The 27,603-nt window shown below is 48.6% G+C and overlaps 2 protein-coding genes across 4 annotated transcripts in view; both read left to right on the top strand.

Annotated features, from left to right (window-relative positions):
- Window positions 1-8,876, top strand: part of ephb2a (eph receptor B2a) — a 30,216-nt gene extending 21,340 nt beyond the window's left edge. Inside the window, exons 4-16 of one of the 2 annotated variants that reach the window (XM_079359856.1) lie at window positions 1,841-1,996; window positions 3,083-3,418; window positions 4,032-4,156; window positions 4,243-4,405; window positions 4,805-4,913; window positions 5,327-5,400; window positions 5,533-5,655; window positions 6,518-6,765; window positions 7,127-7,342; window positions 7,428-7,577; window positions 7,668-7,861; window positions 7,946-8,101; window positions 8,286-8,876. In XM_079359856.1, coding sequence (XP_079215982.1) covers window positions 1,841-1,996; window positions 3,083-3,418; window positions 4,032-4,156; window positions 4,243-4,405; window positions 4,805-4,913; window positions 5,327-5,400; window positions 5,533-5,655; window positions 6,518-6,765; window positions 7,127-7,342; window positions 7,428-7,577; window positions 7,668-7,861; window positions 7,946-8,101; window positions 8,286-8,394 — 2,159 coding nt within the window. In that variant the 3' untranslated portion in view covers window positions 8,395-8,876. Of the gene's footprint in view, window positions 1-1,840; window positions 1,997-3,082; window positions 3,419-4,031; window positions 4,157-4,242; window positions 4,406-4,804; window positions 4,914-5,326; window positions 5,401-5,529; window positions 5,656-6,517; window positions 6,766-7,126; window positions 7,343-7,427; window positions 7,578-7,667; window positions 7,862-7,945; window positions 8,102-8,285 lie in introns of both variants that reach the window. The other variant, XM_079359855.1, reaches the window with a different exon arrangement.
- A 9,745-nt stretch (window positions 8,877-18,621) lies between these two features.
- On the top strand, window positions 18,622-25,810 carry lrrc38a (leucine rich repeat containing 38a). Of its 2 annotated transcripts, XM_079358851.1 has the most exons (3): window positions 18,622-19,898; window positions 23,286-23,324; window positions 24,243-25,810. In XM_079358851.1, the coding sequence occupies exons 1-3, from the start codon at window positions 19,271-19,273 to the stop codon at window positions 24,488-24,490; spliced, it is 915 nt and encodes a 304-aa protein (XP_079214977.1). In that variant the 5' UTR covers window positions 18,622-19,270; the 3' UTR covers window positions 24,491-25,810. The 2 variants fall into 2 exon arrangements, with proteins under 2 accessions (XP_079214977.1, XP_079214978.1); XM_079358852.1 differs by lacking the exon at window positions 23,286-23,324.
- Window positions 25,811-27,603: the final 1,793 nt, after the last annotated feature.

Genomic DNA, 27,603 nt, shown 5'->3' with positions numbered 1-27,603 from the left:
AGCTCTGTCACTTTAATGGTAACTGTGCTGAAGTCCTCCCAGCAGGCTCACACGTGAACATCTTTGTTCCGTTCTTTTAGAGGTGGACGGGATGCTGATGTGTCCTGACAGTCCTCGTACACTCAGCCAATTAAATCAGTACGTCCATGACTAACAGATGTCTCCTTTATACGGACCGATGACGGCGAGTTTGACGGATGACCCCGAGCAGAGGGCAGATAGATGGCGTGTGATACCTGGAGCTCTGCACCCTGAAAGTCTGGAGTCTCAGCGGTGCATCAGGACAAAAAAAAAAAGATGATTTCCAGAGATGTTAACTGTAAAGTAGACGGTCATTTTTTTAAAGAACATGTAGCAAAAATAAACGGCGCTGCAGATTGTGACGCCGTTAGCTAGATTTTAACGCCGCTCTGGTCATTTAATGTGACAAAATGTCAAACATGCATTAAAGAGACTTGAAAGAGTTCAGGACACATGATCCGCTCACTGCTGCAGGAGGGAAGTTAGCATGACTTTAATGTTCTACAGAATATTTATTAGATTTCACTTCATGTAAAACAAAGTTCCCTGACCTGGAACATCAGAATAAATCCATCTATGTTTTCACGGAGACCCGGAAGTCCTGAAACATAAAAAGGATGAATGAGTCTTTGAGACGATGTTTCCTGTCCTCGTTCTCACCGTCTCTGACATCATCCACATGAGCCCGTGCGCACGCCGTCGTCCGGTCCTCTCTGACCCCGTGTTTCGTGCTTTTGAAGTCAGGATGAATTCCCTGCGGGTTCAGGGGAGCACGAGGCATCGCTCACAGCCCGATCAGACGCTCCCGCAGTCCGAGCGGAGCGGCGAGCTGATTCTCCAAACTTCAGGCTGGTTTAAAAATAGCCGTGGATAGAGTGTGAATCGCCATGGTGACAGCAGACTCCGCCCTCCCAAACTTCGACTGGGATTAGAGCGGAGCGTCATGAGCCGTCTATTTGACAGTTCGGACTTTAACTTGTGTGTGTGTGTGTGTGTGTGTGTGTGTGTGTGTGTGTGTGTGTGACTTTTTAAAGCAAACTTTAAAGACAGCGCACACACACACACACACACACACACACACACACACGTTACCTGTGGACATGCATTGTTAATGAAGACACACAGAGAGCGTGCCAGATCTCCTGGGGGGGTTATGGTGCCTTGCTCAAGGGCGCCTCTGCACCACCTCTCCAGCTTTTATAGCAACTTCCATATTTGGTGCAACAGCAGGACTTTGAACCTGCAACCCTCCGCTTCCCAACCCGAGTGCCACTGAGCAGACTCCCAGAATATCCCCATGTGCTCGATGTCTTCAAACCGGCGCACGCTGAGTTCACGTCACCGTTGATCAGTTCTGACTCTTCAGGTTCATCTCAGTCATGTCTTTAAATAATGGGGCTGTTTGTGTGGCAGGTTTGTCGTTCTGCATGAAGTCAGTATTTTACGTGGCGAGTAACGTAAGTAGTCAGGTTGTGACTCGTGTGTTGCAGCTCATCCGTGATCGTGATGCGTTTACTGACCTGATTGATCCAGAGGTACAGGAGGAGAACAGGAAACCTTCTTTCTCCTCCTCGTCTCTCGTCGTGGTTAATCTCGGAGCGACTCCTCCGCTCCACATGTTCTGACATGTTTTACGACGGCGTGGACAGCAGAGCTGACAGGATCTGAAGGAGTCCCAGAGCACGTCACTTCAATGAGCTGACCTTTGAGAAACGCACACGTCGTGAATAAACATGCTCCGTGGGGAAAGAGGATTCGAGGATCCTAAAGCTCCCACTGTTCTCACACCTCTCCATGTCTGCACCTTTCTCTCTCCCAGCTTGTGTGTCGGGCTTCTTCAAGGCAGCGCAGGGAGACCACTCGTGTCTGCAGTGCCCCATTAACAGCAGAACCACCAACGAGGGAGCCACCAACTGCGTCTGTCGCAACGGCTACTACCGCACCGACTCCGACCCTCCACAGATGCCCTGCACAAGTACGTATGCTCACAGTCGTCATGAACGTTGACGTGCATCGCAGAGAAATCATCTAAAAATGCACTCAGATAAATAAAGCAACATTTTCTTCAAACATATCCTGAGAATGTTCGGTGAGATTTCAGTAAACAAACTCTCAGTAAGGTTTTGGGAAATGCTGAAAGGGGCGTGTCCAGACTTTTTTTTTATCCGGGCTGACCCCTGAGTGCAACATGCATTTAAAAAGGAATTACCCAGAAGTTCCTGTATGTATATATATATATATGTGTGTGTGTGTGTGTGTAGGTGCAGGTAACAACATCTGGCAGCAGATGAATCTTCTCCTTCTTTGTTCTTAGTTTTGCAGAGTAGATGATTTTGTCTTTAAGTCCCGCCTCTGATAAAACAAATAGCCAATCATAGACCTGGATTTTGGGGTGGCATCTTAGGGGGGCTGATCAGGTACAAAGTAGGGCACATGCCACCCTTGGCCCCGCCCCCTCTGAACACGCTGCAAACACTCATCATTCTGCAGAGCGCTCATTTGTTTTTATTTGGCTCCTGACAGAGTCGCATCCATCAAACTGTTTTCTGACAATCATCCCGATCAGGTCAGCGTCGCTGCAGGCCGACAGAGACAAACCAGACGTCCTCCTCAGCGCTCATGTCCTGCAGCTCGTCCTGTCCTTTTTCTGTCTGTTTGTCAAATAACCAAATTACAGACCAAAGTCGCTTCAGTCTCGACTCCTGTTTGTAACATTTATTCAGATGTTTGTGTTCGGCGTCTCCGCTGACCTCCTCCCGACATGCAGGGAGGAGGCGGAGCTGAGCCAGAGTTCAGAGCGATGTAACTCTCGAGGTGAGATGGACAGCTGATTGAAGTGCGTGTGCTCAGAGTCGGACCGTTGACCACACGGCGTCCTTCGCTCTGCAGAATCACGTCTCGCTGCACATGCGTGTTCGTCATGACCTCGATTTAGATCCGAGGCAGCGACTGAGAAGCTTTTGACTCCGAGGTGTCGGCTCTCTTTCAAAGCGTAGCTTCTGTACATGATGCATCACTCCTGACCTGCTCTTACTGACGCGCTCCCTTTCTTCCTCTCCAGCTGTTCCCTCCGCGCCGCAAAACGTCATCTCCATCGTCAACGAGACCTCCCTGCGTCTGGAGTGGACGCCGCCGCAGGAGGGCGGCGGCAGAGAGGACGTGGTCTACAACATCATCTGTAAGAGCTGCGGCAGCGGGCGAGGGGGCTGCACGCGCTGCGGAGACAACGTGCAGTTTGTCCCCCGCCAGCTGGGACTGACGGAGGACAGCGTCCACATCAGCGACCTGCTGGCTCACACGCAGTACACCTTCGAAATCCAAGCTGTGAACGGAGTGTCGGACCAGAGTCCGTACTCGCCGCAGTACGCCGCAGTCAACATCACCACAAACCAGGCTGGTGAGGCGGGACGAATGTTTGACACCTCAACCCGGCCATGCTTACTTTAAAGTCCCTGCAGGAAATACAGGAATAAAGGAGTCGAGTTTGTGGGATAGAAAATGTGCCACAGACGGACTCAGATTGTTCCTACAGGAACAGAATTTTTGGTTCAAGAAAAACACACTTTAAAAAAACACATCAGTCTGCTTAAAGTCAGCAAACAGACGATGAAGGCAGCAGAGGGTTTTTTTTACTTCCTGTGTTTCAGGAGGTAAAATGAGTGATGTTGTTGATGGAGTCTGGTGGCGTTGTAAAGGCGGTCTGTTAAATATCTTTCTATCTGTAAAGGGACCCTTTATTGAAAGATCTGTGCCTGTAAATCAGACTTTTAGAGGGTGATCTCTATAATATATATTTTACGTTGTTTCCAACGGAAGAGTGTTCTATTATTTATTCTGTCTTATTCTTTATATTGTTTCTTTTTACGTTTTATTGTATATGCTGCTGGAGCCTAAATTTCCCCGAGTCATCCCAAAAGGATCAATAAAGTTCAGTCTAAGTCCAAGTATGTGCACTCGTCCTGAAACATGATCAAATCATCAGACATGTCTCGGTCTTGTTTTGTTCTCAGCTCCGTCGTCGGTGTCCATCATCCACCAGGTCAGCAGGAGCACCAGCAGCATCACTCTGTCCTGGTCCCAACCCGACCAGCCCAACGGAGTCATCCTGGACTACGAGCTGCAGTACTACGAGAAGGTCGGTCAGGGCGCACGGTTCGATCAGAAACACTTAATTTTTTTATTTTTTTATTTCTTTAACGTCTTCGTGTGCGTGTCCTGCAGAACCAGGCCGAGTGGAATTCGTCTCTGACGAGGAGTCAGACCAACACGGCCGTCATCCGAGGCCTGAGACCCGGAACCATCTACGTCTTTCAGGTTCGGGCTCGGACCGTCGCTGGGTTTGGACGCTTCAGCGGAAAAATGTACTTCCAAACCATGACGGAAGGTAGGAACCCGAATGTGCAGCCTGAGCTCGCTGACAGCTACACGACGACGACGCACACTGACCTTCCAAACAAACATTTACTGACGGCGCTCTCGATGTTTTCGACCCTTCGTGTTCGTCATTCAGCTGTGGAGACCTAAAGTGACGAGTGTCCACGCTCCTGCAGTTAGCGTGCGAGCTAATTCATGACATCATGAGTGTGATAACAAAAGTCTGCCTACAAAAGGAGGGCAGGTGCGACACAGTGACTCTGGTTGTCATAGTAACAGTCGGCCCCGAGCGCTGTCAGGGCGAGTGAGCGTCAGGCAGTCGGAGCGGAGGTCGTGTCGAGCCGTCGGAGCGTGTGACCCCGAGCTCGGCTGCGTTGTTTTGATGCCGTCTGTTTTCTGTCACCTGCAGAGGAATATAACTCCAGCATCCAGGAGAAGCTCCCGCTCATCATCGGCTCATCGGCTGCCGGAGTCGTCTTCATCATCGCCATCACCGTCTTCATCATAGTCTGCCGCAGGTGAGCCAGTACTGACTGGATGAATGAAAACCTTTATATTAGTCTTACACACCGAGAGCATCAAACAAACAGACAGCACAAACGTCGTGCAGGCTGAAGAGTCGCTCAACATTTATTCGTAGTTTCCTTTTTGCCTCTCCTCGACTTCATGCATCATAATAAAAACCATCAACACTTCAATAACAGTGCTGAGTAAAGAGACACTGAAACGCTGTGTTTCTATTGGTCCCCTCACACACACCTCGTCTGTGTCGGGATCAATAAGACCAGAGCAGCTGGACGAGAAACACAAACCTTTGTTCTTCACTAGTTTACTGTTAGAATCAGAATCCAGCTCGGTCCTCTCGTTCGGGACGTCCTGCTCTTTGGATCCGTGCTCTGATTGGCTCCTTGTTTGTCCTGGTGTTTCACAGCAGCCGGAGGAGTTCAGACAGAACCGAGTCCGAGTACACAGACAAACTGCAGCAGCACTACACCAGCGGTCACAGTAAGTACTGTTCGACTTCACGCAGCCAAATCTCTCTCTCTCTCGCTCGCTCGCTCGCCCGCCGGGGGCGTTTTTCTTGTTGTCTTTTTGTACGTATAGCTTTTGCTGTCTCTTCTTTTCTCTCTGTTGAAGTGTCACCCGGGATGAAGATCTACATCGACCCCTTCACGTACGAAGACCCCAACGAGGCCGTCAGAGAGTTCGCCAAGGAGATCGACATTTCCTGCGTCAAGATCGAACAAGTCATTGGTGCAGGTTAAGAGAAAACGAGTGTGCATGAAAGAGAGAGTGCTGACGTGCATGTGTCACCCTGCAGCTCGTCCTGAAAACGTCACAAACACAGAGTCTCTGCAGAGCTCTACATGCTGCACCGGTGGCCTAGTGGTTAGTTCCTGTGCGCCATGAACGGGCAGCGCAGCTTCAAATCCAACCTGTGGCTCCTCCCCCTCCCTCCGTCCCTGATTTCTTTCCTCTGTCCAAAACAAAAAGGGACTGATATAAATCTTCAGGACTGTAAATCTGCGGCGCTCTGTTACAGTCTAAAGATCTTCATTTCACGGGGACGTGTCCCCTCGTTCCGTCATCACAACATCGTGCGTCGCAGGTTCAAACGGCTGCAGGGGTTCGAGACTTGATGGACACAGCGTCGTTAGATCTGAGAAATCTGTCCTCAGTTGACATTAAATGACTCCCTGTACCGTGTTTTTCAAAGACGACGATTTTCTCGTTTCTGAAGCATTTCCACTTAAACGTGTAGAGTCCTCACAGATCTGTCGTTTTCATCACTTTACTTCCAAACTAAATAAATCAAAATGATCAAGTCAAACCCGAGTGGCGTGCAGCTCCCACTCACCAAAGGACGTGTTCACTTTTCCACCGCCTGTTCATCGCAGCTCCTCCCATAACTCAAAATATCCGACCAAATAAATCCATCATCAAGTTTTCATTTCATTGAGATGAACTGACCTCTGACTGCTAATCAGAATCACGCTGAGCTCATCGAAGAGAGAAAATCTGTCGCTGTAAAAATGCAAATAATCACAAAGTGCTGTTTTTGCTTTCAACTTCATGATGTTTCATTTTTTTTAAAAATGTCTCCCCCTTCATTCTTCTTCAGGAGAGTTTGGGGAGGTGTGCAGCGGAAACCTCCGACAGCCCGGGAAGAGAGAGATCCTGGTGGCGATAAAGACTCTGAAGGCGGGCTACACCGAACGCCAGAGGCGGGACTTCCTGAGCGAGGCCTCCATCATGGGCCAGTTTGACCACCCCAACATAATCCACCTGGAGGGCGTGGTGACGAAGAGCAGCCCTGTGATGATCATCACAGAGTTCATGGAGAACGGATCGCTGGACTCCTTCCTCAGGGTAAACTTCCACACGGATCCATTTTCCTACCCGGCAAACCCGGACCAGGAAGTCAGCTTTTATTACACAGTTAGAGGGGGCGGGGCTAATGGGAGTTAAAAGATGGCCTCTCCCTCTGTATGTTTTGTTCGGTTGTTTTTTTTCTTCTTCTTTGCTTCTCTTTAAACGGAGCTCTGGTCTCTGTCCATGGTGCTGAAAAAGAAGACAAAAAGGTGTTTTCACTTCCCTCTGTTAGCGTTAGCGTGTTAGCAACGGGAGGTCAAACTCAAGAAGAAGAGAGAGTCCAGTAAAAACACAAGTCTGGAGTCTGTGGTTGATTTTTGACCTGCACCTGATTGATGGTTGTTTTTCCCTCCTGCAGCAAAATGACGGGCAGTTCACGGTGATCCAGCTGGTGGGGATGCTGCGCGGGATAGCAGCAGGAATAAAGTACCTGTGTGACATGAACTACGTGCATCGAGACCTGGCAGCAAGGAACATCCTGGTCAACAGCAACCTGGTGTGCAAGGTGTCCGACTTCGGCCTGTCCCGCTTCCTGGAGGAGGACACCTCGGACCCCACCTACACCAGCGCTCTGGTGAGTCCTGATCTGACACGACAGATCCTCTTTGTCACGACGTGGATGCTGATGAGCTGTCGTCCATTTTGTTTTTTCCTTCCAGGGAGGGAAGATTCCCATCCGATGGACGGCTCCAGAGGCCATCCAGTACAGGAAGTTCACCTCCTCCAGTGACTGCTGGAGCTATGGGATAGTCATGTGGGAGGTGATGTCATACGGCGAGCGGCCATACTGGGACATGAGCAACCAAGACGTGAGTGAAAGCCTGCAGGATTCGTACCTCAGTTCAAAAACAGTCGGAGGTTCTGAGCGTGCATGTTTGAATCTATGTGAACTCTCGTAGGTCATAAACGCCATCGAGCAGGACTACAGGTTGCCGCCACCGATGGATTGTCCCAGCGCTCTTCACCAGCTGATGTTGGACTGTTGGCAGAAAGACCGCAACAACCGGCCCAAATTCAGCCAGATCGTCAGCACCCTGGACAAGATGATCCGCAACCCCAGCACGCTCAAAGCCATGACGCCGCTGTCATCCAGGTACGACACGAAAACACACGCCTGCTACAAGTCCCCACTGTGAGAACAGAACATCATCATCATGGTCTTCTCTCTGTCCGCCAGCGTGCACTTACCTCTGCTGGACCGCAGCACGCCGGACTTCTCCTCCTTCAGCACGGTGGACGAGTGGCTGGACGCCATAAAGATGGGACAGTACAAGGAGAACTTCACCAACGAAGGCTTCACCAGCTTCGACGTGGTGTCTCAAATGACCATGGAGTATGTTGGCTTCTTCTCTCTGTGTGTGTGTGTGTGTGTGTGTCTGTGTGTGTGTGTGTGTGTCTGTGTGTGTGTTGTTAAAACCCCCCCATGAATAGTCGGTTAGACTTTGATTGAAGGCTCGGGAAAGACGTGACGTGTGGTTGCGTGCGGAGCTGGAAGTGACGGATGCTTCTCTCCTCAGGGACATCCTCAGAGTGGGAGTGACGCTGGCCGGCCACCAGAAGAAGATCCTCAACAGCATCCAGTCCATGAGGGCCCAGATGAATCAGATCACTTCAGTGGAGGTGTGATCGAAGGAGCGCACGCGCACACACACACACACACACACACACACACATCCCTGCACTCTGCTGGGTCCTGGGAGGAGGGCTGAAGACGGAGACCTCGGCCCGCTCCCTCCCTCAGAACTCTTTGAGAAGCTTTGTCCAGTCTGCAGCGCAGCACAGGTGAGATCTTCTTCCAGCTGCTGAACGTCCAGGTGACTGTCATGAAGCCGGTCTGCTCAGTACGTCTGTTATTTTTATTTATTTATGCGTCACTTATCGTCACTCTACTGCCACCAGGCCAAAACAACAAGTTGTGCGAGGAACACTGCAGAGATGTAAATCAGCTCAGAAGAACAGAAACGTATCAGATGCTTCCTATTTCTGTTCATTTGGAATATTTCTTCTTCTTTGGTGTTCTTGCTGCCAGAACAACACAATGCTGTTGGTTTGTTTGAGAAGTGCTGGAGACCTGTGTGTGTGTGTGTGTGTGTGTGTGTGTGTGTGGTTTCTTTTGTTTTTTTGTTTTTTCTAGTGAATAAAAAAAAAAAAAAAGATGCCGTGTTATTTAATCCTGCTGTTGGAGGAGTTCTGTTCGGAGGCAGCCCAGTCTGTAATCGTAATTATTGAACATGTTAGACGTAAACGATTCAGCTCCAACTCGAGCCGGAGCCGTAACGACGGCACGCAAACCAGCACATCAGAGCAGCTGGTAGAGGCTGCAGCAGTAACAGCTTGCTTGTTGAAAACAGCTGATTAGTTGTGCGCTGTGGTCAGCGTGCGGCTGCGCTGCTGAACAGTTCTTCAGTGTTCCTCGGACGCCGGCCTGGTTGGTTTGTCCTCATGGTGATCACTGAGCAGCAGACTGGAAGGACAAGTCGAGATTTGCCCTTTAAAAGGGCCTTTTAAAAAGGTCAGCACACACTCCGCTGCCTGTGCTGTCACACGCTGCAGACGCTGTCTGGACTTCTGAAGGAACCACCCAGCTCCTGTCCACACACAGACTTTTTAAAGATGGCCTCCTCAATGAACCCTGTGTGAGCTGCTCATCTGAAAGGTATTTTTTACACACGTCTTCTTGCCAACAAAGGGACATTTTTAACATGGGCCGTGTGTAAATCTGTCTGTCACTGTGATCTCACCGTCCTTTTTACTGTGAAGCTGTGTCCACTTCCTGTCAACCTTTAGGTCCTGGGTGAAACAAACATGAAGCTGCTGCTACACTTCATGTTTTACAGGTTAAAGAAATCCCCCTCACACATGTTGTACATATCGATACACTCTGCTACGTTTTGGCATTCAACCCAAGAAGAACCTTTTTTTTCACCACTCCACTGATAACGTGCAATCTTTGTTCTCGTCATTGTGTTGCTTTATGTCATGTTTTTTTTTTTTTTTTTAAATTAAACTTCCACGACTGTCCGAGTTCCCTCAGCCCAAACGTTTTATAGAAACCACACAAACATTGTACAGAAGTGTTTTCCACGCAGCGTAACTCGAATATCACAGGATCTGCAGCTCACTGTGTTTGTTCAAACACTCGTTTTAAACACTGAGGACGTTTTCTTTACTGGCACTCAACATCTGTGAGCCGCAGATTTTATTTTAACACGAGCTGAAGCCTCCGTCGTTCCCTCGTGTGATGACACGTATGCATGAAGGAAGAACATCATCTCTCTTTGACGTCTGCTGCAGCTCGTCAGACATTTGTCTGAAAGCACGGCGTTCTGCAGGAAGCGTTCTGCAGGAAGTGTTCTGCAGGAAGCGTTCTGCAGGAAGCGTTCTGCAGGAAGCGTTCTGCAGGAAGCGTTCTGCAGGAAGAGTTCTGCAGGAAGCGTTCTGCAGGAAGCATTCTGCAGGAAGCGTTCTGCAGGAAGCGTTCTGCAGGAAGTGTTCTGCAGGAAGCGTTCTGCAAGAAGCGTTCTGCAGGAAGTGTTCTGCAGGAGGTGTTCTGCAAGAAGCGTTCTGCAGGAGGCGTTCTGCAGGAAGCGTTCTGCAGGAAGCGTTCTGCAGGAAGAGTTCTGCAGGAAGCGTTCTGCAGGAGGCGTTCTGCAGGAAGTGTTCTGCAAGAGGCGTTCTGCAGGAGGCGTTCTGCAAGAAGCGTTCTGCAGGAAGCGTTCTGCAGGAAGCGTTCTGCAGGAAGCGTTCTGCAGGAAGCGTTCTGCAAGAGGCGTTCTGCAAGAGGCGTTCTGCAGGAGGCGTTCTGCAGGAAGCATTCTGCAGGAGGCGTTCTGCAAGAGGCGTTCTGCAAGAGGCGTTCTGCAAGAGGCGTTCTGCAGGAAGCGTTCTGCAGGAAGCGTTCTGCAGGAAGTGTTCTGCAGGAAGAGTTCTGCAGGAGGCGTTCTGCAGGAAGCATTCTGCAGGAAGCGTTCTGCAGGAAGAGTTCTGCAGGAGGCGTTCTGCAGGAAGCGTTCTGCAGGAAGCGTTCTGCAGGAAGCGTTCTGCAGGAAGAGTTCTGCAGGAGGCGTTCTGCAGGAAGCATTCTGCAGGAAGCGTTCTGCAGGAAGCATTCTGCAGGAGGCGTTCTGCAGGAGGCGTTCTGCAGGAAGCGTTCTGCAGGAGGCGTTCTGCAGGAGGCGTTCTGCAGGAAGCGTTCTGCAGGAAGCATTCTGCAGGAAGCATTCTGCAGGAGGCGTTCTGCAGGAGGCGTTCTGCAGGAAGCGTTCAGATCCTCCATTTGAACTCATCGTCTCCCTTCACGTGTGTTCACGTGTTCACGTGTTCATGTGAACACGTGAACACGTCACGCTTCAGAACGATCCGGCGTGCGAGGATCATGACGGGACGTCACAGAAAAACTCTCACAACTTGATTTGTTGTTTTTTTGTTTGTTTTTTTAAAGTGAATTTTGATAAAGTTTTTGTAAAGTTTATTCAGATCTGATAATAATTTATTTGTCACAGTGCGAAACATTGAATTCTCAGCTCTTTTTTAACGTGTCTTTTATTTGTTTGTTTGTTTGTTTGTTTGTTCTGGGACATTCGACACGTTGTGAACTTTTTTCCTTTACTGACAACAAACACAGATTCAACCACACACGAGTTTTTACCTCCAAACTCGTGGAGCTGCGTCTGATTGTGTCAGTTCGACCTCCGGAGGGGAAACGCCTCTTCTTCCCTCCTCCTGTGTTTTGGACTTGAGATGCTTTGAGGCTGAGAGTGTGACGGTCACACCAGCTCCAACTTTGTGTTTGTTTGTTTTAAAGAAATGATCTGAGTTCAGTACTTCCTGGTGCATGTGTGTGTTTGGGTGTGGTGGAGCACGCCACACGCTCCGCACGCCGTCACGTCACGCCGCTCTTTGTGTGATTTCGACCACAGTTGGTGCTTCCACATCTTCTCATGTCAGAACTCTTCCAGCAGACGATCCAGCGTGTCGTCACTGTGACCGCTGTCCTCCACGTGTCAGCACAAAGACGCTGCTGTGCGTCTGCATGGTGCGCTCTGGACTCCCTGTGATGCTGCTCGCTTTTTAAACTCTTTAAAAAGTGTTTTTTTTTTTTTTTTCTACATCACATCTTTTTAATTTGCTTTAAAAAGGAAGAAAGTCAAAAAATATGATGACACCATTTTATCCCCCAGACACCTTCCGGCCCCTCCTTTAAGGGTTTAATGTTGTCATGGAAACAGTGTTGAAAGCCTCAAGCTGAAGTTGTTCACACACACAGGCACACACAGGCACACACACACACACACACACACACACACACACACACACACACACACACAGAGCAGCACATGACCCCCACCTGAATATCTAACCTTGCATGTTAGAACACCCAGATTTGTTTGGGATTGTGTGTGTGTGTGTGTGTGTGTGTGTGTGTGTGTGTGTGTGTGTGTGTGTGTGTCTGTGTGTGTGTGTGTGTGTGTGTGTGTGTGCGGGCCTCGTCTGAGTCTCAGGACTCTCAAAGATCTTAAATGTTTCTGGTTCTTGCAGGTTTTTTTTGTTACTTTCAGTGCGGGGAATATTCTCGTTGAACGCTTCCTCTCTTTTCCACTGGGTTGTAATACTTCTTTTTGACCACAAGAGGCTGCAGTGTGCCGCTTCCTGATGTTACAGACAGGAAGTAAAGCATGCTGTAAGTTCAGACTCCTCCCTGCAGGAGTGAGCTGTGTTAGAGAGGCTCTCATGATGCTCATTACTTATTAAAGCTTTGAGTGTAACTGTAAACATGAACACGGTCAGTCCTGTTCACATGATGAAGTACAGCAGCACATCAGCCCCCCCGTGTGGCCAGGATGGGAATTACAACAACAAAGGTTTGTTTTTGTTTTAGGGTTGTTTTTATTATTTTATTCCTCATGTTACTTACGGTGGCTGGGAAGTGCAAAAACCGAAATTAAAAAGTTTGAAAGACTTTTACAAAGATGAGATTTTATGAAACTATCCAACATAAGAAAAACATTTTTTCCACATGTTCACGATGCAGAGCATTTGTCTGAGCGCTGACAGAAATGTACGAGTGGCAGAAGACACAGAAGTCTTTCACCCTTTGTCAAAATGTTTCTTTTAGTCTTTTTCTTTTCAAAGTTTAAATTATTCTGAAGCTTTCTGAAAAATCTTTGTTCATTTTGTTTTTTTGCGCTTCCTCCCAAAACTTCAGCTGAACACCTCGTCTAAAAACCAAAACGCTCAGATTTAAAGGCGATTTAAAACGTATCGCCTGATTTATTTTCAAACTGCCTCTCTGGGCTTCCGTAGTTTCCTTGCACTGACAGAAACACATCACTGATTGATTTTTGTTTTTATTTCACCCTGAATGGAAACATGAAAGCGTGGTCACTTTTTGCACATTTGAAAACATTTTCTGCCGTGAGTATTTAAATGTTTAAATTACAAAACTTCATTTTTAGGATGTTATAAAATGGACGACTTTCACGCTCCTGTTTGCACTCCAGATCAGCCATGTTACAGCGTTTCTTCTTCTTCTGCATCAAACTCACATCCTTTGAATTCTCTGTCATATAAAAGTGAAACATGGAATAGGTCACCTGACGCGGGCGGCCCTGAACACATCTTCACTCTTTACAGCCGGGTCACATGTTCAGTAAGATCCTTCTGGTCCAAAGCACACGGGACACGGGGGGGGGGGGGGGGGGGGGGGGTCGGAGTCTTCTGGGGGGGGGTCGGAGTCTTCTGGGGTCACCACAGCCAAACACGCCTCTCTTTCAGCCCTACCACTGTGAACTCACTCTGACTTTTTATTTTTTATTATTTTTAAATCAAATGTTTTGTTTTTCTGTATAAATGTATATTTGATGGTAAACTTGTGAATGATGTATCAATTTTAATTATTTGTAATACTGTTATTGTTTTATTTTGTACAAAACAAGAAAAAGAAAAGTAAAGAAAGAAAATAAATCACGACAAACTCGGTTTTGTAGCGACTGTCTTCAATAAAATCAAAAAATAAAAACATGCAGAAAACGCAGCGTTTCATTCGCTCACACTGACAGCTGAGCAACCAGGTTTATTTGGTCACATTGTAATACAAACGTTGGACACTAGAGGGAAGCGGAGCGCTGCATAAGTTTTACTGAAGATGAATTCAGTCAGAGGTCGCACAGCGAGGAGGTTGCTGGTTTGAATCCCCGTCTGACAGGAGCCTTTCTGTGTGGTTCTCCCCGTGCATGGCGTGCGTCCTCTCCAGATTCCTCCCACAGTCCAATCACACGCTGGTTACCTGCCGACTCTGAACTGTCTGTAGGTGTGAATGTGGGTGTGGCTGGTTGTCTGTCTCTGTGATTGACAGGTGAACAGTCCCCGCCTCTCGTCCAATGACTGCTGGGATCGGCTCCGGACACCTACAACCCCAAACTGGATTTTTCATGCAGGTGAGATGATTCTCTTTGAGATCACATCTTTCCTTTGTCTGTCTTTGAAGCAGCGGGAACAAAGGCGGCGTGCCGAGGACAGAAACACAGAGCGCGTGGTCATTTTCTCCAGATCCACTTTTTCTAAATCGTCTTTAGGTCCTGACAGAAATTAATAACCCGTGTTCTCTGAAGAACAATCTGTGATCTGTAGCAGTAGACCAATGTCTACCACGAGGCACCAATCTGATGAACCAATCACACGCCTCCCTGTCTGTTTGTGCTTCTTCCACCTGTATCAGTAAATGTCATCTGCTCGTTGGTGAGATAACCCGAGGATAAACACCTGTGTGCAGCTTCACGTGCACACATTTGCGATGCCCTACATGTTCGAGTTTTCGGATCGCTGCAGGTGAAGTGGTTTCTGAATCCTGCAGAATCAGGCTCGAGTGTGAACCAACAGAAACCTGTCCCGGGTCAAGTTGCAGACGGGTTCAGACACTTTCCTCGAGGCTGAGCTGTAAAAAGCTTCGAGGGCAGCGCCTCCTCCTTCCAACGCCTCTCAGACTGACGTGGTCTGACCCTCCAGTCATTACAAACATCTCCACCTATAATTAGAAGGCCCGGCCTCGTGTCAGGTATGTGAGGCGCTCTGCTGCTGGCCTTGGCAGGTGCGAGGTGGTTTTGGGGACACTGGGTTTGTCCACCTCAAGTTACCATTCAAAGCATTTGGAGACCTCACGTCCCTTGAGGTTAACATTTAAAAACAGCTGATTGTTGATGTGAGTGAGGAGCTGAAAGACAATATGGCGTTCCCCCTCTTTTACTCTCCATTCAGACTGTTTCCCTTCACGCAGCCGTTGTTAAATGAAGTGGTCCCACGCCTGCACATTTATCCCTTTTATGCAGAATCCGTAAATAGTTTCCTCTCAGCCCAGCTTTGTTCTGCTTCTTCCTGTTTGCTTTTTGATTGGTCAGCTCGGTGCACTGCAAACATCCTGCGCTCGCCGTGTTGCCTCTCCCATGTTTCTGCCCCTCTGTGTGACCTACTTTATTCCCCCAACTTGACGGAGACCAGAGCAGACTCGAGGGACGGGTTTGTTGTGACCCAACATCGCTGGCTCAGAGAAGATTTGAGGATTCAGGATTAGTCCAGCGTTGATTCTTTTCTAATGACTTTCACGTTTGACGTTCGAGCAGTTCGGCGTGAAATATTGGAACATTTTATTTTTAAAAACTTCAACAAGGCACGTTTGAATGTGTTTGTGTGCATAAAGATGTTTCAGCAAACAGGATGCTGCAGACAATAAGAGTGCAGCAGGTTTGAGTCCGTCTGCAGGAGGGATCACCTGGTGCACAAGCTCAGAGCCCATTGGCTGCTCTTAATGAGCACGATTTTGCCCCTTGGAGTGACGGTGAACTTTTCTTGTGGTTATAGTTGAATGACTCACAGCTCCCAACAGAAACTGTTTTAAATGTAATGAACCGTTTTCAGCTCACTTGAAATGCCACCAATACTCATTTTATGAAAGAGAAGGGAATTGAAACAATAAGTTAGTATTATTGGCTAGTTCTTAGGCAGCTGTTGTGGTTGCTAGGCGACAGGGGTGTTGCTTAGGAATGAAAAGGTTAAGGGTGGGAACACAAATGGTGGGACCGGAAGGAGCCACAGGTAAGACCCCAACTAGCTCCGCCCACTTGGAAGACCCGAGTCACCACATCTTACTGGCTTCAGAGGATGCAAGGAGACACAGCTGGCATGGAGCAGAGTGATCTGTGAAGCTGCACTTCCAATGCAAATATCTGTTTATAGAGATAAACAAATCATCATCAGATTGCTGCTCGTGGGAGCCGCGATGCCATTAACGAAGATTGCGTTCCGCCTGCTTTTGCTCTATAACAGATTGTTTTTTTTCCTGCGTACACAAAAGCCTGTTAACACGTGATTGGTCAATACCACTTTAGTAAAAAAAAAAAAAAGTTTGACAAAGCAGAAAGCTCCTCATATCCCTCTGAATGCGGATTCTGCTGTTTTTAAGTCGACTTTGTAAACAGAGATTATGAACTGAGGCAAGTTGCAGTTCACGTGCAGTTTGTCCACGCAGATCCAAACATGGTCGCATCTTCATGTGTGGACTGTTGGCCTGGTCGGAAAGATTACAACATTTAGGAGGAGAGAGCTGTAAGGAGCTACAGGTGGGACCCACACCTCCACGGGGGGGGGGGGGGGGGGGGGGGGGGGGGGGGGGCCTTTGACCTCTCCACCGTCTGCCCCCAAACTTCTCTTTTAATTTTTGTAAAGTGGATTTTTCTTTGAAAATAAATCGTGCACGTGTTTGTTTCGGATACCAGCGAACACTTCCCTTGCAGACTCTATTTTTATACCATTTCATTGATTTTGGAATCTGCCTCAAAACATCCAGTATTGGACCTGTGACATTCATGCATAGTTTTTCAACAGTTGTCATGGTTACGGGCAAAGAAGTACATACTGTCCCTCCCTATCCAGTGCACGGTAACGTGAAGCACAAGACACGGAGGAGTGAAGGAGGCAGCGTGGAGGAGTGAAGGAGGCAAGGAGGCAGCGTGGAGGAGTGAAGGAGGCAGCGTGGAGGAGTGAAGGAGGCAGCGTGGAGGAGTGAAGGAGGCAGCGTGGAGGAGTGAAGGAGTGAAGGAGGCAGCATGGAGGAGTGAAGGAGGCAGCGTGGAGGAGTGAAGGAGGCAGCGTGGAGGAGTGAAGGAGGCAGCGTGGAGGAGTGAAGGAGGCAGCGTGGAGGAGTGAAGGAGGCAGCGTGGAGGAGTGAAGGAGGCAGCGTGGAGGAGTGAAGGAGGCAGCGTGGAGGAGTGAAGGAGGCAGCGTGGAGGAGTGAAGGAGGCAGCGTGAAGGAGAGAAGGAGGCAGCGTGGAGGAGTGAAGGAGGCAGCGTGGAGGAGTGAAGGAGGCAGCGTGGAGGAGTGAAGGAGGCAGCGTGGAGGAGTGAAGGAGGCAGCGTGGAGGAGTGAAGGAGGCAGCGTGGAGGAGTGAAGGAGGCAGCGTGGAGGAGAGAAGGAGTGAAGGAGGCAGCGTGGAGGAGTGAAGGAGGCAGCGTGGAGGAGAGAAGGAGTGAAGGAGGCAGCGTGGAGGAGTGAAGGAGTGAAGGAGGCAGCGTGGAGGAGTGAAGGAGGCAGCGTGGAGGAGTGAAGGAGGCAGCGTGGAGGAGTGAAGGAGGCAGCGTGGAGGAGTGAAGGAGGCAGCGTGGAGGAGTGAAGGAGGCAGCGTGGAGGAGTGAAGGAGGCAGCGTGGAGGAGTGAAGGAGGCAGCGTGGAGGAGTGAAGGAGGCAGCGTGGAGGAGTGAAGGAGGCAGCGTGGAGGAGTGAAGGAGGCAGCGTGAAGGAGAGAAGGAGGCAGCGTGGAGGAGTGAAGGAGGCAGCGTGGAGGAGTGAAGGAGGCAGCGTGGAGGAGTGAAGGAGGCAGCGTGGAGGAGTGAAGGAGGCAGCGTGGAGGAGTGAAGGAGGCAGCGTGGAGGAGTGAAGGAGGCAGCGTGGAGGAGAGAAGGAGTGAAGGAGGCAGCGTGGAGGAGTGAAGGAGGCAGCGTGGAGGAGAGAAGGAGTGAAGGAGGCAGCGTGGAGGAGTGAAGGAGTGAAGGAGGCAGCGTGGAGGAGTGAAGGAGGCAGCGTGGAGGAGTGAAGGAGGCAGCGTGGAGGAGTGAAGGAGGCAGCGTGGAGGAGAGAAGGAGTGAAGGAGGCAGCGTGGAGGAGTGAAGGAGGCAGCGTGGAGGAGAGAAGGAGGCAGCGTGGAGGAGTGAAGGAGGCAGCGTGGAGGAGTGAAGGAGGCAAGGAGGCAGCGTGGAGGAGTGAAGGAGGCAGCGTGGAGGAGAGAAGGAGGCAGCGTGGAGGAGAGAAGGAGTGAAGGAGGCAGCGTGGAGGAGTGAAGGAGGCAGCGTGGAGGAGAGAAGGAGGCAGCGTGGAGGAGTGAAGGAGGCAGCGTGGAGGAGTGAAGGAGGCAGCGTGGAGGAGTGAAGGAGGCAGCGTGGAGGAGTGAAGGAGGCAGCGTGAAGGAGTGAAGGAGGCAGCGTGAAGGAGTGAAGGAGGCAGCGTGAAGGAGTGAAGGAGGCAGCGTGGAGGAGTGAAGGAGGCAGCGTGAAGGAGTGAAGGAGGCAGCGTGAAGGAGTGAAGGAGTGAAGGAGGCAGCGTGGAGGAGTGAAGGAGTGAAGGAGGCAGCGTGAAGGAGTGAAGGAGTGAAGGAGGCAGCGTGAAGGAGTGAAGGAGGAGTGAGGTAAACAACAGTGATTCCACAGGACAACGTGTGCCGCTGTGCACGCTGCACAAGCGTCACATGTGAGTCAGAGAAGGACGACGGCGTCCTCGTCCTCCTTCCTCATCCTCACTCCTGCGTGACGGAGGAGCGGATGCATCAAACCACACAGACGGGATTTCTCCGCTGTTCCGCTCGACTCATCACAGTGATGACGGGAGAGAGAGGTTGGTCTACCTCAGCGGATGACTAATGAGGCGTGGAGGGCTGTCCCCTGCTGCACACACACACACACACACACACACACACACACACACACACACACACACACATGCACACACGCAAACACATGTCTGCTGGCTTAACCCACAAACCCCGCCCCCCTCGCCTCTGGTTCGTTAGTCTCTATTTACCTCTGTGTTAATCCTCTCCCCTCTCACATCACCCCTTTTCCCTTTCCTCTCTTGCACGCTCTCTCTCTCTCTCTCTCTCTCTCTCTCTCTCTCTCTCTCTGTGTCTCTCCCTCTCTCTCTGTGTCTCTCCCTCTCTCTCTCTCTCTCTCTCTCTCTCTCTCTCTCTCCTCCCCTCTCTCTACTCAGCAGGCTGCTATTTGATCCAGACCGCTCGTTACATGATCTCCTGGAATACGACAGCGCTCCCTCGCTACACGATGGATTTCGTGGTTGTTCACGCTTCGAGGTGCAGAGAAAACAGAAGGATGCCGGCGCCGCGCTGAACCTCCATCACCTGACCTTTCCTCCCCCTTCTCTCCCTCAGTCTGTTCGTCAGTCTTCCCTTCTCGCCCCCTGCTGAGACCCCCCCCCCCTTCCCCGTCTCCTATCGCCCCCTCAACAATGTTACCATGCATTAACTGGCTGCAGCCTCTCCTCGCCTTGATCTCCTCCACCTTGCTTACACGAGCCAACAACTGTCCATCCAGCTGTTTGTGTCCGGACCACCACACCGTGGACTGCACCGGCCAAGGTCTGACCAGCGTCCCGGACTCCATCCCGTTGGATGTTCGCCGCCTCTTGCTCTCCAACAACTGGATTCCCTGGATCCCCTCGGACTTCCTGGTCCTCTACAGCGATCTCGTCTACCTGGACTTGAGGAATAACTCCCTCTCCCAGCTCGAGCCAGGGACCCTCACCACCTCCTCCAGGTTGGTCTTCCTGGACCTGGGGAGCAACAACCTGACAGAAATCCCCTCTGGAACGTTCGGGGAGTCCAGGAGTCTGATCAAGCTGCGGCTGGGGAACAACCCCTTCCTGACTATGGTGGACAGTGACGCTTTCACGGGGCTGTCCTCTCTGAGGGAGCTGGAGATGGACAGGAATGGTCTCACAGAGCTGGACGTTGGCGTCCTGGAGTCGCTGCCCTCCCTCCGGACGCTGCGTCTGGAGGGGAACCCCTGGCTCTGCAACTGCCAGTTTGCTAAACTGTTTGCATGGCTTACAGAGAACCGTCACAAGCTCCCAAATGGTAAGAAATAAGCTGCTTATCGCACGGACATGCAGTCTGTCTCCCACGCCAGAGCAAGACAAATCAAATCAGTCCCATAGAGCCGTTTTATCTGAGTACTTGACTGAGCAGCAGAAATTAGGACAGAGGGAACAGACTGAGAAAAACAACACAGAGAGCATGTCTCCATCTTTGTGTTCTGAAGGAGACAAATCAGCAGTTTGTTTTTCCCAAAATGGTGAATCAGTCGAGTGTGTCTGCTGCTGGAGGGGACGTTTTCTCAGGATCCCCAGAATCAGGTTAGAAGATGAGACGAAGACAGAAATGATTCTGACGGAGTTTAATTAAACGTGGATGACATTTACAAATGCAGAGAAAAACAGAGTGAACACATTTTCTGTTTTTTTCATCGACTTTAAGATGAAATCCTTTGTTGCCTGAGAATGCATTTCTTTATATAAACACTGATTGACTGAGCACTGAAATGTAATCACGTTTACTGATCTTTGCTCTGAGCTCAGTTTGTCAGACCTCACCTGTAGAAGTCAGAGCCAGGAGGAGTCTCCTGACTCCACGTGGGAGGCATCAGGGAGCTTCACTTCCAGCTCGTTCTTAAAGACGTGACCTGTTCGAGTTCGTTCACGTGAAACAATCGTCGAGTTACGTCACCGTCTGTCGCTGAGCTAAATGTCCCTCCGTGATGATGGAGGTGTGGTCCTCACACACCTGGTGATCACAGAAACACACGTTGCACAGAGGTCCTTCATCATCACTTCACATAGATAACAGATGAGACAGACGGCGTGCAGAAAGCGTCTCCTCCAGCTGCTGATCTCCCTTTTTTTAACTTTAACCAAAATATAAACATCTGAACAAAAGAAACAAAAAGATAAATAATTTGTTTCTCTAAACAAACGTCAAACACAGTATTTGTAACAATAGCAGGTTTTTTTGCTGCTAAAGAAGATAAAACACCATCAACAGTCACTTTTTCAGGTTTTTTTCATGTCACTGTTGTTGTTGTTTACTTTTTCACCTCTGTAACTTGATCTTCACTGATTTGAAGTGTTTCAGTGGAAACGTGTCCGTCCCCTCTCAGCTGAGTCCTCCTGACACTGACGTTTAAATAACAATGAGTACAAGGCAACCTACTTCCTGTAAACACAATCCTGTGTTTACATCGCTGAGGTCAGAGCTGTCGGAGATACATGTCCTCATTATTACGCACACACACACACACACACACACAGACACACACACACACACACACACACAGACACACACACACACACACACCTGATACGTCAAATTAAAGTTGCTAAGGTTATTGGCTGATTGACTTTTCGAGGTGGTCGTCCTGCAGACTTGGAGAATCTGTAAGCACGCCGTGGCACTCCCACTGCACTCGCGGTTCAGAAACAATGACCATGTGAGTCCCACGCCTCGTGTCCCACGCCTCGTGTCCCACGCCTCGTGTCCCACGCCTCGTGTCCCACGCCTGGTGTCATGCGTGGTGCACGCAACACACACTTTCATTCCAACTCTAAATGAACTCTCTCTCAGTAACTTGTCGTCTCCTCGATGGATTTAAAGAAGCTTTTTGTTCCTAACTCTCTGCTGATAGATCTCTGTCACTCGCTCGTCCAAGAAGGAGGCTGTCGCGCTCTTATGTCTTCATTTGATTAGAAACGAGTCACGTGATTGGCCGCATTTGGACACTCTGCATTCTGATGATGTCCTGACGAGGTCTTGACCGATCAACGGGTCCTCGCTGTCTGAGACTGAGACGAGGCCGAGCTAAAGTCTGAGACAGAGTCACTTCCTGTCTCTGAACCAACACAGATCCTTCTTCTGTGTGTGTGTGTGTGTGTTTGTATCTGTGTGCAAAGCGTGCGCATGTGTGCACCTGACTGCATTTCTGCATGTGCACCTGCACACCTGTGTGTTTCTGTGTGTGTGTTTCTGTGTGTGTGTGTGTGTGTCTGTATGTTGTATGTTTGGTGTGTGTGTGTGTGTCCCTGTGTGTTTCTGTGTGTGTGTTTCTGTGTGTGTGTGTGTGTGTGTTTGTATCTGTGTGCAAAGCGTGCGCGTGTGTGCACCTGCATTTCTGCATGTGCACCTGCACACCTGTGTGTTTCAGTGTGTGTGTGTGTGTGTGTGTGTGTGTGTCTGTATGTTGTATGTTTGGTGTGTGTGTGTGTGTCCCTGTGTGTTTCTGTGTGTGTGTGTGTGTGTGTGTGTGTCTGTATGTTGTATGTTTGGTGTGTGTGTGTGTCCCTGTGTGTTTCTGTGTGTGTGTGTGTCCCTATATGTTTCAGTGTGTGTGTTTGTGTGTGTGTGTTTCAGTGTGTGTGTTTCTGTGTGTCCCTGTATGTTTCTGTGTGTGTGTGTGTGTGTGTGCATATGAGGAGGTGTGTGTGTGTGTGTGTGTGTGTGTGTGTGTGTGTGTGCATATGAGGAGGTGTGTGTGTGTGTGTGTGTGTGTGTGTGTGCCTATGAGGAGGTGTGTGTGTGTGTGTGTGTGTGTGTGTGTGTGTGTGTGTGTGTGTGTGTGTGTGTGTGTGTGTGTGTGTGTGTGTGTGTGTGTGTGCCTGCCTATGAGGAGGTGTGAGCCTGTCAGTCTGTCTTCTGCTCGTCTGTGCGAGGCGTGTGTGTGTGTGAGTCTGGCTGCCTGTCGTAGCGCCACGTGACTGGAATATCACCAAGCGATGAGGTCACCGAGTCCCTTTTCATGTGGAAAATCCCTTCTGGTCTTACAGTGACTCACACACAAACAGCAACACACACGCACACCCCAAAACACACATATTAGCTTGACAGTGATGTCTACTGACTCGTGGGTCCAGCAGCGCTCCAGAGGAGTCAGGACGAGATGTTAGTGCCTCTCTGAACACAAAATGTTTTTAAGGTGATAAACGCATCAGTACAGCGGACACATCGTCGAGTTTCTTCTTCTTGGTGTTGCAAAACAGCAGCGTGCAGCGACGATCATGAATACATATCAGATCATGTTTATTCATCAGGTTAAATGCATAAAAGATGCTGGCCTGCAGCATGGATGTTGTGCACAGTGAAGCTTTGTGGGTAATTACAGGAACCAAATGAAGCTCATGGAAGCAGTATCATGTATATTAATTGAAGACTTGATATCATGAGGGGATATTTCCATCTTGACATGAATTTGTGCTTGTGAGCAACAGTTTTGATGCCAACGTCACATTCTAACTTGGTGTGTTCATGTGTGTGTGTGTGTGTGTGTGTGCAATCCGAAGCTACATTTACACCCCTCAAAGTTTGAGCTTTGGAAATCATGTGCAAAAAAAACCAAAAAGCAAACCAACGATGAGCCTCATGCATGTCCATGTTGTGTCCTTGAGTCTACATCACTGTTTCTCTTTACTCACTCAGCTGAGTCAGTGGATCAAAGGAAGTCTCCTCTGTCTGGAGGTTAGCATCACGTATCCAGTGTGTGAGTGAGTGTGTACAGCCCCAGGCATGTGTGGTCCCCACGCTTCGTAGCATGTACGGTATCGAGGCGTCTGCACCCGCGCATGCTTCTCTGCAGCTGTCGGAGCCTGTCCTGGGGAGTGATCAGGGGCTTACCCATGCTTTGAAATTACCCCTGTTCATTTTAGGAACTTGTAATTTAGAGAATGGTGCATGTGTCTTCATTTTGGTGTGTTCATGTGTGTGTGTGTGTGTGTGTGTGTGTGTCGCAGAACTGTGTGTGGGAGAGAAGCAATTACAGCAGTGACACCCAGTTAGGATCAGGTTGGATTTGTTAAAGAATCCTCTTTGTAACGAGACCCATGAGCCAGGATGTCTCGCTGGCTGTGATGTGAGTGGAAATCTGAGTTCCTGTAAATAAGGTGTAATATGGAACAGTAACAAAATGAAGGTGTCTGATGAAGTCAAAGTCAAAGATGAATGTGAGACTTCTTCATCCAGTAGAAGCACCAGCATGAATCCAGAACATCCTGCTGTTTTTGGCGACACCTCTTCTCCAGCGGCGCACCTCCAACCCCTCGCCACTCAAGCTGCACGCAGGAGTCATGAATCAGAACGCACCACAGTTAAGCACCAATAAGTGCAAGTGGTGGACAAAAAGTGTCTGCAATCACCTGTGTCCTGCATTGTTGTGTTAGCAGGCTTGTGCTAGCCTGTAGCTTTACGTTGCACACACATTGACAGAGAATGAACGTGATCTAAAAACAAATAATTAGTCTGCTCTCCTTCTTCTTTCTCGTCCTTGACTAAAAACAGCTTCATGCAAACATGATGTAAACACGGTCCTGCAACAGTGGTACTTTTCGCCTTGCATTTTTAGACATGTGAAAGTTCAGTGTCTGTTTCCTCTCTTTTCAGGTATGGAGGGGATCCAGTGCTCCCTGCCGATGGATGGGCGTCAGGTTCCTCTCAGTTTACTCTCTGAGGAAAGTTTCCGGGAGTGCCGCGGTGCCCTCAGCCTCACCGACTACCTCATTGTCATCTTCTCCGGCATCTCCGTCTCAGTAGTAGCCATCATGGCCAGCTTCTTCCTCGCTTCCACAGTCCACTGCTTCCAGCGCCTCAGTAAAGGCAGCAAAGGAGACGAGGAAGACGGGAATGACTGATTGGGGGAAAGTAAAGGGCAAATGGAGTACGCTAAAGCACAGGTGTTGCATACTAAACTTCTCCTCAGAGGTCCTTTTGGTATTCCAGAGAGAGCTCAAGTAAACATGACTGCAGCTAAGTCGAGTCAAAGGTCGTACCTGAGCTATCATGAGAATCACAGACTGGTTTGGAAGACTTCCAACAGACTTGAATCACTGTGAACGAGTCTTGGTTTCACTGAATGTAGCCATTTTTTACCACTGTGTACACTGCTAACACTAGAGACACTGCAGGTCTCTGACATCGGCTTTTGTAGCGTCACATATGCAGTTACCGTCATGAAATCTTTTGTAAAGATACTATAGATGCAGATAATGGGACAAACCTGTTGAGACTTGGAATATTAGCTATCAGTGATTGGCATGAGATGTTCATTTAATCTCCAGTAGGCACGGTCTTTGTTGGAAGTGGAACCCTCGTCATTTGTTTTGTTGTTGGTCTTGTGCTTTAGAGGTTTTCACAGGCATCAACCAGGATTCTACTACGCAGCTTTTAGCCTTCTGAGATGGTCATTTTGTCTGGTTAAATCATACATCATTGCCATGACATGATGCAAAATGCAGTTGGGCACAAGTGAAGGCATTTTGCTCCAGTTGACCAACAGAGCAGTTTGTAGAAGTTGCAGAACTGAGAAAGGTAAAGGGGGTTATAACAAAACACACATTGATAAAACACTGAAGGGTCTGATACCATGTAGTCTGATCTTACCAATGACCAACATAGACTATTGGTTATAGTTAAAAAAAGAGACCCGCCTACAAAAAGGATTTCATGCAATGTATCACAAATGTAAAAACCTGCTTTGTGTTGGGTCAGCTGTTTTTTTCGAGGTTCGGGTCGGCCCAAGACGTTCACCGAGAGGGTCCACTGGTACAGCTGGTGGCTAAGTGCCTTGCTCCACAGCATCTGGGTTTATGAAAAACAATTCAAGTGTTTGAAAAAAAAAATGAAAACAGGTCTTTTGAAATATCCTTTTACTGATTTCACAACACTGAAATGAATGCTCCATGTTACATCCCAATACATACAGTTATCCACACTGCGAGGTGGAGCTGCAGCTACTTAGCTCAAGGGTTAGCATCAGTGCACTGCAGTTGATATTGGGGAGTCTGTTTCATCGCTTGTCAGTGTAGTTTGTAGATTCCTTCTGCACCTGCAAACTTCTGGTCCTTTCAGAAACTCATTGTTTTCCAGTGAAGCGATGATATATCAGAACAGATGATTTGGACTCTCTTTGCCAGCTGAAACAACATTAGCTAGGTAGCATTAGCGCCTCTTTTAAAAACACAGTCTGGAAGTAACAGAAACACTTAGTTACTTGGTTTAAAAGGAAAAATGTTAAAAACATCGTTCACCATTAAACAGGAAGCAATTTTAGAGCAGGCAGAAATACTAAACACGTCTGATTAACGTTTCAGCTTAAAGCTAAATGGTCAGGTTAAAGCTAAATGCTCTTCAGACCTCCTGGGCCTTTATGGGCAACATCCCCTCTCAAAGGATTTCTGGGAAGTGGAGTTTACATGGATTCACTTATTGATTATGAAACTGACGGAGGAGATTATTTTATTGGCATCTGGCTGTTTGGATTTCAGACCTAAGAGCATTAGTGAGGTCAGACGCTTATGTTTGATGTTCTGGCTCATCGTACCAAGCCAACAAGACCAAGTGGGCTAGCCATGGGAACGAAATGTGTGTGCAATTTTGAATACTGAATGGCACCTCAAGTGGGCCATAAAATACCCATGTAGTCCAGGTCAAAAGCCAATCAAGGGCCCATATTTAAACCATCCAGGCTCACCAATGTTTGACAATCAGGGGAACTGAGGATGACACTGGCTTGGACCACGATGGGTTTTCTAAACAGCACAGGTGGACTTTTATAGACCCTTCTTGGACATGTTGGCTCATCCAGTGTTCCAGTTCAATCCAAGGTTGTTGGACGAGGTTGAGGTCGTATGCAGGCCGGTTAAGATGAAACCACACCAATCTGTGAAGGCATTTCTTTATGGAAGTGCAACATTGTCAGCAAAGAGACAAGCACAAAATATCACAGCATTGGAAGTTCACTGTTGTCTTAAATATCAAACAACTACCCAATACTCGAGTTGGGTTTGGCCAATGCAGACTTCTTTACAACATGATGAAGCAGCCTGCTCTGGCTCATCATATTGCACTGGTAAACACTACATGATGATCAACTCTGCAGAGTTTAAGGCCCAGTGTTAAACACAGGTCCTTTCATTAAAGCTAGGTGCTAACCCCAAGAAATGGGATGAAGACTCACATCGAGTATGAAGGCAGGTATTTGTGGTTATTTGAGCCACATACATCCAACATATATGTGTAATTATTCCTCCTGAATATTGTCTTCTAACTCAAATTTGATCAGCCGTTTTCTTAAGAAATACAGAGCAGTGGGACTCACACTACACACAGGTTTGTAGCCGTCTGTTGATTATCATTATTTCTAACATTAAACCAATGCATACTGTTGTTGGCATTAATTGTAGCAAAGTAACTGCCACGATGGCCAAAGGCCGGAGCCTTAAGTGCCTTAAGATGACAAATAGCCACTTTATGTTGTCTTTAGAAAATTCCATTTCTAGATCTTCCGATAAAAGATAGTATTTTTATCCTAATCTAATGTGATCCAGGTTTGGAAAATTTGTGTTTTAAAGGTTAAATGAAGTTTGTTTTCATATTTTTAGACTGCATCGTTTCAGACTTTCCAACAAGTATCGTGTCAGTGTGGACAACAGTTGAGGAGAGCATCACGGAAATGTTTATTTTTCATTTTCAGAATTTCCAATTAAAGGCAGGGTTGGTCATTTTCAAAAACTAGCATAATTTTAAAAGTAGCATTCCCTCAGTGCTCCATCTGCACACGCCCCCTCTTTGCTCCCTCTAAAGCCACGCCCCCTCACTTTCAGCTCAATGAAGTGAATGAATACACAATGAAGAGCTCATCTCTTCATTGTCAGACAGGGAGGCGTGTGATTGGTTCATCAGAGAGCAGGGAGACAGGGAGGCTGTGATTGGTTCATCAGATTGGTACCTCGTGGCAGACATTGGT

The sequence above is a fragment of the Symphodus melops genome (assembly GCF_947650265.1).
Source record: "Symphodus melops genome assembly, chromosome: 13".
NCBI lineage: Eukaryota > Metazoa > Chordata > Actinopteri > Labriformes > Labridae > Symphodus > Symphodus melops.
This window is presented reverse-complemented; position numbering and strand designations above follow the sequence as displayed.

Excerpts from the sequence above, each read along its gene's own strand:
- lrrc38a (XM_079358851.1), top strand. The coding sequence starts at position 19,271 with ATGTTACCATGCATTAACTGGCTGCAGCCTCTCCTCGCCTTGATCTCC. Across the intron at positions 19,899-23,285 it reads CCGTCACAAGCTCCCAAATG|CTGAGTCAGTGGATCAAAGG; the intron begins GTAAGAAATAAG and ends TTACTCACTCAG. Across the intron at positions 23,325-24,242 it reads GAAGTCTCCTCTGTCTGGAG|GTATGGAGGGGATCCAGTGC; the intron begins GTTAGCATCACG and ends CTCTCTTTTCAG.